The sequence below is a fragment of the Falco cherrug genome, chromosome 6 (genome assembly GCF_023634085.1).
Source record: "Falco cherrug isolate bFalChe1 chromosome 6, bFalChe1.pri, whole genome shotgun sequence".
In the NCBI taxonomy this organism is placed as follows: Eukaryota; Metazoa; Chordata; class Aves; order Falconiformes; family Falconidae; genus Falco; species Falco cherrug.
In genome coordinates, this window is record NC_073702.1 from 46,587,641 (window position 1) to 46,599,993 (window position 12,353).

General features: G+C 42.2%; 1 protein-coding gene across 15 annotated transcripts in view; it reads right to left on the minus strand.

Moving 5' to 3' along the window:
• The window catches only part of SYNE1 (spectrin repeat containing nuclear envelope protein 1), a 316,896-nt gene extending 304,753 nt beyond the window's left edge, over positions 1-12,143 (minus strand). For 13 of the 15 annotated variants that reach the window (XM_055714589.1, XM_055714581.1, XM_055714591.1 and 10 more), the window contains exons 1-2: positions 12,070-12,142; positions 2,963-3,215 (exon numbers count right to left, since the gene is read on the minus strand). In XM_055714589.1, coding sequence (XP_055570564.1) covers positions 2,963-3,026 — 64 coding nt within the window. In that variant the 5' untranslated portion in view covers positions 3,027-3,215; positions 12,070-12,142. Of the gene's footprint in view, positions 1-2,962; positions 3,216-12,069 lie in introns of all 15 variants that reach the window. The other 2 variants (XM_055714587.1, XM_055714586.1) reach the window with 1 other exon arrangement.
• Between the last annotated feature and the right edge of the window lie 210 nt (positions 12,144-12,353).

The following is a 12,353-nucleotide window of genomic DNA, read 5'->3' on the forward strand; positions in this document are numbered from 1 at the left end:
TCCATACCTGTTCCTGTTTCAGATGACTAATTTCTGAAAGGTGGAGCAACCTTAATTCACAAGGGCTAAGGCAGTCCAAATGCAGATTACCTGCTCATCCATAATGCAGAACTACAGACTAAAAAAAGATTTTGGCTCCAAGCACTCCAGTCTTGGCACAGGTGATTTATTGAAGTAGTGCTTCTGCAGCAAAACTCAGATCCCAGCAATACCAAGATGAACTGATTTCATCTAAGAAACAAAGAATCTTAGAATTTTTTTTAGAATTTTAGAAACTTCTTTACAGGTATAATTTCAAACTAACATTTAATGCCAAATGTGCATTTAGTTCTTACAATTTCTTCTGAAATGTCTTCAGTTAAAAGGTCACAATTATTGTTGCTCAATTTCCAAAAAGAAAAAAACCACAAACATAACAGACTGAACTATACATCATATTTCAACAAGTCAAAATACATAAAAATTAAATACTATTATGTAAAAAAACACCAAAGTGTAAATAAACAGAATAGCTGTTTTGTCAGCAACAGCTTTACAGATGTTTAGAAAATTAGTATATAACAATCAAAGAATCATAGAATTGTTTAGGTTGGAAAAGACCTTTTAATATCATCAAATCCAACCATTAACCTAGCACTGCCAAGCCCACCACTAAACCATGTCCTTAAGCACCACATCTGCACATCTTTCAAATACCTCCAGGGATGGTGACTCAGTCACTTCCCTGGACAGCCTGTTCTCCTTCAGATGAAGAAATTTTTCCTAATATCCAATGTAAACCTCCCCTGGTGCAACTCGAGGCCATTTCCTCTTGTCCCAACACTTGTTACTTGGGAGAAGAGACCGAAACCCACCGCGCTACAGGTGGCTGTCCCCCTGAGCCTCCTTTTCTCCAGGCTAAACACCACCAGTTCCCTCAGCTCCTCCTCATAAGACTCATGTTCTAGACCCTTCACCAGCTTCATTGCCCTTCTTTAGACACACTCCAGTACCTCAATGTCTTTCTGATAATTAATAGTCCACATGCTCTGTAAATACATCCTGTAGCATCCTCCTTACACATTGCTTCAGAGTACCAGCCCAGATAATCCTCCCTGAACATAGCTCAGCTCCCTGATCCTTTGCTTTGCAATATGCCTCCATAACCTTCAAGCACCTCTGACATTCCTCATATGCCTTTCTTCATATTCCTCAGAAGGTCTCAAAATTTCATAATTATTCATTTCTGGCTTCAAATCTCTCATTTATTCTCATATTCATCTATCATATTCTCATCTGGAACCCTTACTAAGAACATGAATTCTTTTAAGTATATAGTATACTGAGATAGATAGATATAAATACACACACACACACAGAGTATACTCAGACTCTTGCCTGTTCTGTGAGCAAGGCTGCCACACTGTACCCTTGCCTTCCCTCACTCATTTGTGTCTACCCGGGGTGTCTTCTCCGACCACAAATTCTCTAGGCAAGGAATACTTCCTCGCTCTATTTTTGTAGACACTTTGAGCAACCATTGTCCAAGATTGCAGCCTAAGAATTAGGAGACACAAACAAAAATAGCAAGGAAAGAGATAATAACTGTACAAAAGGCTGAAGAACATCAGGCAGAAGCATTTTGGAATTGGAGAATCATAGAATTGTTTGGGTTGGAAAGAACCTTAAAGATCATCTAGTCCAATCTTCCCTGCCATGGGCAGGGACACCTTCCATGAGACCAGGCCTCCAACCTGGCCTTGGACACTGCCAGGGATGGGGCATCCACAACTTCTCTGGACAACCTGTTCCAGTGCCTCATCATCCTCATAATGAAGATTTTTTTCCTTCTACGTAATCTAAATCTACCCTCTTTTAGTTTGAAACCATTACCCTTGTCCTATTGCTACAGGCCTTACTAGAAAGTCTGTCCCCACCTTTCTTATAAGCCCCCTTTAAGTGTTGAAAGTGCTGTAGCAGGTCTAACTAGGACAGACCCTGAAACTTTATTCTTATATTTATCTACAGAGGCTATGTGAAAATTATGCATGCTAGTTGTAGCTGGTGGCTGGGAAGCTGAGTTCAGATGTCAAACTGAAAAACAATAAATGGAAGGAAAAGCCATGGGAAGATAAAGCTTCCACATCTAGAAGATGCAGAAGGGCACAGCAAGGGTTCTGTACATATAAACTTTTGTTGAAGTCAGTGGAAGCTGATACGTAAAGAAAGTAAGAGGTCAGTGATTTATGATCAAGTTTAAAAAGTTAACAGGAGTGAAACCTACAGCAGCACTGACATTTTTTTCTAGTCAATATCATCATTTGAACAAAAATATACATTCTGAATGCAATCTTAGCTGCAGCATTTAGGTGTATAACATCTAAAAAAATAAAGCACTAACTTTAATAATGCTTCATTTCAATAACTTAAAAACGTAATGAATAGAATACTGCAAAGGTCCTGTGATATATTATCTGAAAGGTCACCAACTTCAGCACTGATAATTAGCCACTGAGTTATGAATTCTTCAATGCCTAACAATATAACAAGGTACAATTTCCTCTGGAGACAACAACTATTGCTAACCTAATAAATACTAGTTTATCAGTAGAGCAGATCTATGTGTAGACATCATAGCTGAGAAAAGGACAGATGCAATTTCTATTATCTTTTCTATGAGAAAACTGATGCGCAATCACATCATGTAGGAGAAACAGAACCAAAGTCTCATAATCTTCAATTCAGTGTCCTGTCCCATGGGTCCATGTTTACAATATCAGCTGCTTTTACACACCACTATTAATGCTATGCTGAATGACTCTTATAATCAGAACCCTTCAGATATACTACCAATATTTTCCAGTAGATAAGTTTAGAACAGTTATTAAACTTCAGAGCTATTGCCCTGGCTGTGCACTACAGTAAAAAGTAGGAATGTCCACTTATGAATGGATGGCAGAGAGCACCAGCCCAAGTCTCTTACCTTGAAGTCGCTGCATGACATTGGCAATATCTCTAGATCTTGCCACTAGTCGGGATGAAGCCATGATCTCTTTGCAGTAAGTCCACTTTCCCTGGCAGACGTCTCCCTCCAAGATGTCGACCTCAGTGAGGTGTCGATCTCAGATGGCTTCCTCAGCATTCAACCCTCAGCATGGCTGGGGCAGCCAGATGCCTCCAGTCCAACGCCAGCCCTTGCAGGGGTGGGGAGCAGTGCTGGCAAGCAACCTCAGCACCTGAGAAAGAAAGTACCAAGGCTTAGACAAAACCTCTACCAGCTCTGCAAAACCAAGAATTCTAAGTCTTAACAGCCATTTTAACCCATAAAAAATTGTTATGTTTTGCATACACCCCAGCCAGAGACACAATTAATGCTGAAAGCTTGCTTGGCAATCATCAGTGGAATGAAGCTGTAAAAACAAATCATTAAAAACAACTGGCAATGCACCAGACATCAATGCTTTCCTGAGGATGCTTGTGGATGTTGTTTTAGAAATAACAATAATATTATACATATTAAAAGTAATACTTCTTAACATAAATAATATTAGGTATAAAGGAGGAAAAATTAAACCACTTGTAAAATCCAAGAGCCGTACAACTGTTGTTCTATTTCACCAAGCTAGGAAGGTACACATAATAGTAACTTATTGATCAGGATAATCCCCAACTCCACTAGACTATGTGCTCTAATCTGAAATACTGAGATTCGTATACGTAATTATTAAATAAAATTGTATGTGCATTCACTTCTCTAGTGTATGACGATGTTGTATTTTTGGTCATTTAACATCAAAAGCTGCGAACTAGAACTACTACATGAACTTAACACTAGCGTAACAATAATAAATCTATGTGACTATAAAGCTGGTCTAAAAAATAAAATCAGATTATTCAAATTATGTTATCAATAACATCTTATCTTCTGAGGAACAAGTACATATTGTATATGTATGCACCTATTTCCCTGTTAAGAAAGAACTGAGCATTTAGACACCAAGAATAACTGGATTCATACTACACACACTAGGTGCATCCCAAATTCAAGATGACATGCAGTTGATCCATATCAGAAGTACAAGAGGGTTTGTTGGTGCTATGCACTCCCTCTTTGCCTGGCTCCAAGGTCTGTCAGAGACTAGAGTCCCCCAACATCATGTAGGCAAGCCTTCAGGCTGCACAGCTTTAGGCACACTGAACTGTCCCAAAGGAGCTGTGTCAACATGTAAGTGCTGCCAGAGGAAATGAAATTTCAGCATTTGCTTTTCTGACCCTTCAAATCCTGCCTGACCCAAGGAAAAACCTGCTTTCCCTCTTACCACTGTTTTTATTGTATGTTTACTTTGTATTTTGGATACATAAGCGCTGCTCAGGTCAGCTGACTCATACTGGCTTTAAATTAGGGGAGTGGAGGGAAGCACCTTTCCAATGGGTCAAGGTGCAGAACAGCCTGTGAAGCCCACCCACATGCATGGCCACGGCCAGACTGGTACCTACGCCAGCCAGATTACTTTTGCACATCTACGCTTTTGCGCAAGACATCCAGACACTCATATCCCTGCTCTCTTCCCATACATGCCTGCCCTATCCTTCAGGGGCCTCCTCCCTGCCCCCTTTCCACCTTCCAGGCTTTGCCCCGCACCCTTCTTGGGGTGCGCAGAGACTGTGCGTATCAGTCACTGCTTCCCAAAGGTGGGAAGGCACCCTGGCAGCTAGGAAGCCTCACCCTTGCGACAGCTAGGCATGAGAAGGTGCCACCGTCACACTTCTCAGCTGCGACACTGGCTGGGCCTGATGGTCCCCAGCGCTGCTGAATGGCTGCACAGAGCATCGGCAGCCAGAGCTCTCTTCCACCACAGACACCAAACAGCTCCTGACATGGACAGGGAGCCTCAGGAGGTTTTCTGTTGCTCACGCCCACGTATGCCAGCTTGGTGAACTTTGCATCCTTTGCAATATTTAAGTGAAACATCAGGTTGTCTAGCCCCATCCAAACCAGAAATGTCTGTGACAACGTGGGTTACATGAAGCCTTGTTTCTGCAGCAGTAACACTGCTAACATTTTGAGCAGTCCCATAAGCAAGGTACAGTGACTTTCAATAGCAAGCTGCTAGACTAATTGTTGGGCAGAGAAAAGGGGTATTAAAAATGCCTTGTCTGACTGCTTTTTGGCTAACAGCAGCCGTAATATCAGAATACCAGCCCACTCACACCATGACAGAGCTGGTGTAAATCATCTGTACATGAACAGATTTAGAAGAGCTGTGGAAGATGCTGATCCAACTCCAAGTTAAAAGTGTCTGGGAAACTGTAATGAAGATATATCTTCTATCTACTCATACAGCAGGCTGAGTCACTGTGCAGCAATAAATGGCAGACTTGCAATTAATAATTTATCTAGCTGATGTTAAATTATATGCTGTATAAGAAGAATCTCCAGTTCTAAATATGGCTCCTTATTCAAAAGCTCCTTTGCAAGCAGTGGGAATTAACTCATTTAAAGATGACACTAAGTTAGCAGGTGGGAAGGAAAGGCTCATGTGCAGTTACCTCCACAGGCAGAAAACCACAGCTCAGAGCACAGACATCAGCGGAATAGATGAAATGAAGCTTCACGCACCCTTCTTACCAATATCTAAAGCTTCAGAGAACAAGAAAACCTACATGCGCAGTCAGCTATTCCACGTAATGCAGAGGGGAAATTTCTTCTGCTTTCTAGAAATAGTTAGATTTGTTACATATAGTTAAATCTGCCATAAAAGATTTATTTTTCCTACTGGGCAATTGTATTTTTTCTAGATTTGTAAATATTAACATCTTAAATATTCTCATAGCTGTTTCACAAAATCATTTGTAATAAACGGAATGAATTTTTCATTTCAGTGCCAGACACAAAGATATATCTTCAGATGGACATGTTTTCAAAATGCACAGGTTTTTAAAAAGGTATATGGCTTAAATCTCATAAATCTTAGCCTGAAATAAACCTGAAGGACTATATGAGCTAGCCCCTGCTTTAGCATTCAACAAGTGATTATTCATTATTATTAATTTTTTGGTCTGAACATACAGGGAATGAATATATGAGTGAAATTTTTGCATAGAAATTAGATATTTTTTTTTTTTTAATCTGCCACTTCAATGAATTTAATGGATAAAGTTACACTAACATCATTTTCTTATATTGATATCCCTGTACTGTGTTTTTAGATGAAAAGAGGAAAAGTGATCTTCTCTCATGTAAAAACAATTAGGCCTAGTAATCTGCTATAGTAATATGCAGTTTACAATTCTCTGGATTGCATTGTTCCTCTATTCAAGTGCCAGAAAAGTAGGATGTCTGTTCTATGGAAGAGATAAGAAAAACACTAGATCTATTATGATTTAACTCTTCTGGGCCCCTAGCGTAACTGCCATTTTTTCATTGTCGTCCGAAATGCTTTGATTTATCTGCAATTAAAAAAAAAAAGAATGTATTTTCCTTTCATTGGTAAACCCAAAGTATCACTGGCAAGACCAGGTTGTATTTTATTTTTCAGTTCTTAAAGTTTAAAAAACATATTAAAGGAAAACAGACAGGCCTGTCAGCAGCATGGTTCCAGAAAAAGAGAGACATCTGCTAGGTACAGACAACATATAAGATGTGCAATAATGGCTGAAGAAAAACCTGATCAAAAAAAGGGTAAAAAAATCTGACTGTCCCTCACATTGGCACAAATTGTAGATTCCCACTACACCAGGTTGATGCCCCACACAGCAGCCTGGGAAAGACTGTTACTGTTGTGAAAACAGGGTTGTACCTGAAAATAGAGTTTTAGACTTCTGTAATCTCCCATTATAGCAGCAATGGATAAAGAAGCTCCAGACAATGAAAGATAAACACAGATAAATAAGTAAAGATACTGATATGAGCAAGAAATAGACAGGTGGCAGGCAGCAAAGGGACTGTTTCTAATCTGGGATACATTAAAAAGAGGTAGTTGAGAGGACAAAAAACAGAGTAATAAATTCAAGGAACTCCTGCAGCTAAAAGTAATTTTCAAATGTTACACAGATGAAAGAAATACAGTGGAATAATTGAACTAACTATAGCACATGAACTGAACAGAATGTCAGGAACAACAGAAATAAGGTCCAGTGCTAGGCTGCCATTATGTTAACGAAGAGGCAGACTTCCACGGTAAGAAACAGCAGTACAGAACCAATCAAATCAAAAAACATTTCCAGGAGAGAATTTCCGAGCATGGTTTACTGCTGTAGTGCTAGAAGTCCACTTTGACGCACAGGTTCTGTTTCTGAAACATAAGAGGTCTTGGAAACGCTGCCAGAGTGATAGATGCTGCTGGAATGGACGCAATTCCATGAGACAGTCGTGATCCTCATGTCAATCAGGAATAAATGATTCACAGAGAGGTAGAAACTAGAATTTTCTGGAGGTCATAACGGAATTTTTAAAGATCAAATAATCACAGAACCAGCTATTTTAACCAGTTGGAGTTTAGTTAGTAGTGAGGGGGAAAAAGAGGCTAATCATAGAAAATAGCTCTGACTAAGGAAGAGATTAATATAGTCCAAACTATTAGAAGAATAACCCAAAGTACATAAGCAGGTCAGGAGATCATCTAAAGAGACAGTGCTTAAAAAAAAAATAAAATAAAAGGGAAACCAGTTACAGAAGTCAACTAGACTGAAGACCCCAGTCTCTCCCCTGTAAAGCAGGCTGGGGATTTCTTTAAGGTCCAGTAACTGTACACCTATGCAGAATAAAGCTGCTCCAGACATAATTGGAAAAGCCATCAGCTGGGAATAAGTGGGCAGCAAAAAAAGGATGAGAAGAGCTTTGTCATAGTGTGTACGGTCTACAGGGACAAAGAGAGATTTCCTGGAAGACCAGCTGAGTTAGACTAAGGAATTAAAGACAGCAAGCAAATGGTTCTTAGCCAGATAAGTAAAAAGAAAGCAGAAAATAAGATCAAGTGGAGATTCATTTGCCTTAGTCAGTATTACACTGATTTTTCCACTGAGGCACAACAGAAAAGGAAACAGCACCATCTGAAATAAAATCAAAGTTAAACGTAGAAAAAAACTTGATAAAGTTCATCCCAGAATACTGAAAACTTCTAGCTGATTAATTAAGAATCCATTTGTAAACTAATTTGAATAAATCTGTCAAGCTGCTGGTAATGCCTACTGAAGATACTAAAATCAGGAGGTGGGAATAAGAAGTGGGGTAGAGTGATCCAAAATTATTCTTATGCTATCTTCAAAGAAAATGCAGTACCTCCTCACTGGTCTTCCAAAATCCAGGCCAACAGTCCGATTCCAAAATCAGGCCAAGAGTCCCTTTGGTAATTGTTACAGATGGTTGAGTTGCAAATCTGTAGTTGTTCACTTAATCCCGATGTAGCACAAGTCAGTGCATACTGGAACTTTCCCAAGTCAAATGGGTCATGCATTTGTCATGCATGGTGTCGTGCACCACATAAGATCATGGAAAATGCAATTTTGGCTCTGACAGGTGTTTGTAATAGTTGAATCCCAACACAGTCACTCTGTGCTTCCTTTCTCTACTGTGTGGATTGCTTTTGAATAGAAAAAGGTGGAAGAAGAGACAGATTACAATCTTTGACAAGGAACACATTGAAACAGGAACACTGAAACAAGATGTTCCCACTGGCGATCCAAGCCCAAAGTGACCTGATGCGCAGTAGTTACCTGGAGGCATTGAAATTTGGTTTTCTTGGGGAGCGTGGGGAGGAAAAGAGAGAGAAGTCTGGAACCCTTCTCGAGCTCCAGAGTATTTTGGTCCCTCTAGGTATGCTTCAGCATTGTTTGGGGCTGAACAAAAGTTCTTTGTTTTGCAGAAGGCTGAGGGTCTGCAACCACACCTAATAATTTGCAAGATTCAAGTAATTTGCACATCTGACATTTAAATCTGTGGCATATATGGAACACAATTTTTCTATGCTTTACCTGTAACTTTAGTATTTAAAAATCATTTGTAGGAACCTAGTCATGCACCTGCCTATGTATGTATTTACATTTCAGCAAATGAACATTTTATTTTCTACTTTCTATTAGGTTTTATAGAGGCTGGGCAAAAATCCAGTGGTTTGAAACTCTGGTTCTTGTCTTGAAAGCTGTAATTCCAATGGTACAGAAAATGCAGAGTGTTCTAGGAGGAAACAGAAGACAGAGACTAACTATTTTTTAGAAAAATTGGGAAGAACACATATTGCATGCATTGTTAGATATATTCAAAGAAATGTCATTCACTCTCTGATGTGAAAAATTAAATTTAGTGTATACTACAGTTTAGTAATCCCGCTATTGAAATTCTGCAGGAATATATTATAGTTTATATAGATGCTGGTAATAGCAGAAGATGGATCAGTAGCTCATTACCTTCTACAAACAGGGGATATAATCCTTGCTTCAAAGAGCTTACTATCTGCGCAGACAAAAAGGGGCCAAGATTAAGATCAGAGGTCACAATACACAAGCAAATAGGACAGAGTGAAGTCTGGATATAATGTGTAAGGTGGTTAATGGTAGGAGAGCTATTCTGATTTTTCTGTTTTAATACTGGTACAGCACCTAGGATTTCTATGTCATAATATAACCTATAGCAGAAAAACACACATCTCAGGAAAGGGTAGGTCAAACTGAGCTTGAGATAAGCAAGGAAGCGTCAATTCTTTAGTACTTCTGCACAGCTCCCAAGCAAGAAAGCTTAACTGAAGTGTAATTTTGTGAGCATGGGGCAAACACAGCTGCCATATGAATGGGAAAGCAGAAGCACCTGTTTTCCCCATTAAATCTGTGCCTTTGAGTGAAACAAAGGCAAAAGTTCACTTGCTTCAGAGGTACATAGCTGCTGCTATTTTTGTGACCTCTAAGGAGACACAAGAGCTCTAAAGTTTTGTCACTAGCCATGGTAACGAGGAAGTATGAAAATACTTGATTTTGTTTGATGTATATACTTTCTGAGGAACTACAGATAACATTAGGAAAAAAAATACTGAGTCACAACTGACTTCCTTTAACAAAGCATAACTGAGACTGGTTAATGTGATGCATGTCCAAAGGGTGAATGTATGTGTACGTCTCTTCAGGACTCATCCACTGAAGCTCCATAGACCTGCAGCAATCACTCTCACTGTGTTGACCCTGGAAGTTCTCCAGGAATTCACACCTTGTTCAGTGCCTCACCCAGCAAGATCCTCCTCAGGGCCAGGCACTCTGACCTCCTCCCCAAATGCATTTAAATACTAACGGAGTTGCTGCTTCTCCTTCCCTGCGTGCCTCTGCTCTCCCTGACCCAGTATCAAAGTGTTAAGTTTCTTTGAGCAGTGTACTCGCTGGCAGGCTGTGTAACTCAGCATGGCTCTAGTGAAGTTCACAAATGGCTCCAAAGTTCCCAAAGTACAAAAAAAATCCTTTGACAATTCTCATATTTAATAGACAGTAATGCTGCAGGAAGGTACACAGACATACAACATTCTTGGGTCTGTATTGAATGCAGCAGTCCAAATAACTACTGGTACTTATCACAGTTACTTAAATTAAAAATAGAACAACTTTTTTAAAAAGTAGTCTGAAATTTATTCGGGCTCATCAGTTATTCATACTTACCCATTGGCATTTCATACTCAGCAACACAGAATTGCCATTGACATATATAATCTCTGAAGGTAATATTAAACAAACCAACCAACCCAGGCACTATGAACAGGAATTAAAAAAACAGGAGGGAAGTGGAGAGACTATTACTTCTGCTTTCACATCTAGCAGAGTTTGCAAAGACGAGAACTGAACCACTCGAACATGCAGCACCATGCTCATTCTGGAGAGCTCCCTTTGCCTGGGGAAACTGCAGTGCTTTAAGGACTATGTGAAACAGCCTATGGATATGGACTCCTACCAGCAAAAAGTAACTCTACAGTCATTGACACTGTACCTCAAACTTGTTTTGTCATGTCATTCAGCACACGAAACGTAGTACAACAAACAAAAAAGCGCTCCTGTTTACCAGTTAAAATAACACAGCACCCTGATACTCTCTGTCCAGTAGCAATATTTTAACGTAGCTCATCAGCATCTATAGCTTAGGATCTGTTTAAGTGTTAAAGTGCACACAAGAATCATTAAAATAATTATCAGAGATCACAGAAAGCAGACAGTCCATCTCCACTACTACTACAGAAAAGCGTGTGCCTGCTAAGAGTCTTTCAACAGGCTCAGCACTTGAAAAGTGCTGGCAGGCAGCCAGAAACACCACATACTATTTCCCTACAAGCTACATAGGTAAAAATCCCACAAGGTGATAAGCACTGGAGTTTCCCTCAGCATCAAGCAGATTATTTACATAAGTAATTCCTCAGCAGTCTGCAAAATTTGGTCTATTACAGCAGATTACTAATAGCCACTACAAGCACTTTCCCCCCGCACGAACATGGTTGAAAATATGGTTGCTGAAAGGCTAGTAACAGCCTTGCAGTGAGTATTTCAGCAGGTCTGACCTCTGGGGAGTTACCACACACACCGGGAGCATACGGGCCCCATGCATCTTTGTTGCGGTGCACTTGTCTTTTCTGCACCATCACCGCAGGCAACCCAGCCGCAAACCGGGCATCTGGCGAGCCCGTGTGAGCGGCCACATCATCCACGGCGACCAGGTCCTGCTGGCCTGCGGCGTGTGACTGAGCACAGGGACAGGGACTCTGCAGCACACAGTGCGCCCCGGTGGCGCGCCGCAGCCCCCGCCGGCATCCTCGACCCGCGCACTCAGAAAGGGCAAAAACTCAAATCCACCCGGGAAAACGGAGAACTCGGCGATCACGGCGGCGAGTTTGGGGTTGACCTCAAGGCTAGTTTGGCGCTGAAGAGGAGGAGGAGGAGGCGCCCGGGAGATGCTGCCCCACGGGGGGTCCCCGTTCCTGGCCGTGGTCCAGCGACCCGCGGCCTCAACCCTGGGCTCCCCGAGGCGGTGGCCCCCGCCGAACGCCCCCAGCCCCAGGGAGCCCCGCGCCGCGCCCCCGGCCCCCGCCCCGGCCCTGCGCCGCCGCCGCCGCCGCCGCCGCTCCCTACCTCCGCCCGCCGTACCGCGCCGCTCCGCGCCTCGCTGCGCCCGGCGGCGCCCTGGTTACCGCGCACAACGCAACGCCCCGCCCCGCCCCGCCCCGCCCGCCGGCCCGCGGCGCGGAAGCAGGTGCGGGGGTTGGGAGAAGGCGGCGAGCCAGGCGCGGACGCGGGAGCCGTGCCCTTGCGGCGGTCCCCAGCCGCGGCCGCGCTGTCCCTCCTCCCCGCCGCCGCCGGGCACCCCCCGCCGTGCCCCGGAGCCCGCTGTCCCTGGCGCACCGTGGGGGGCCGCG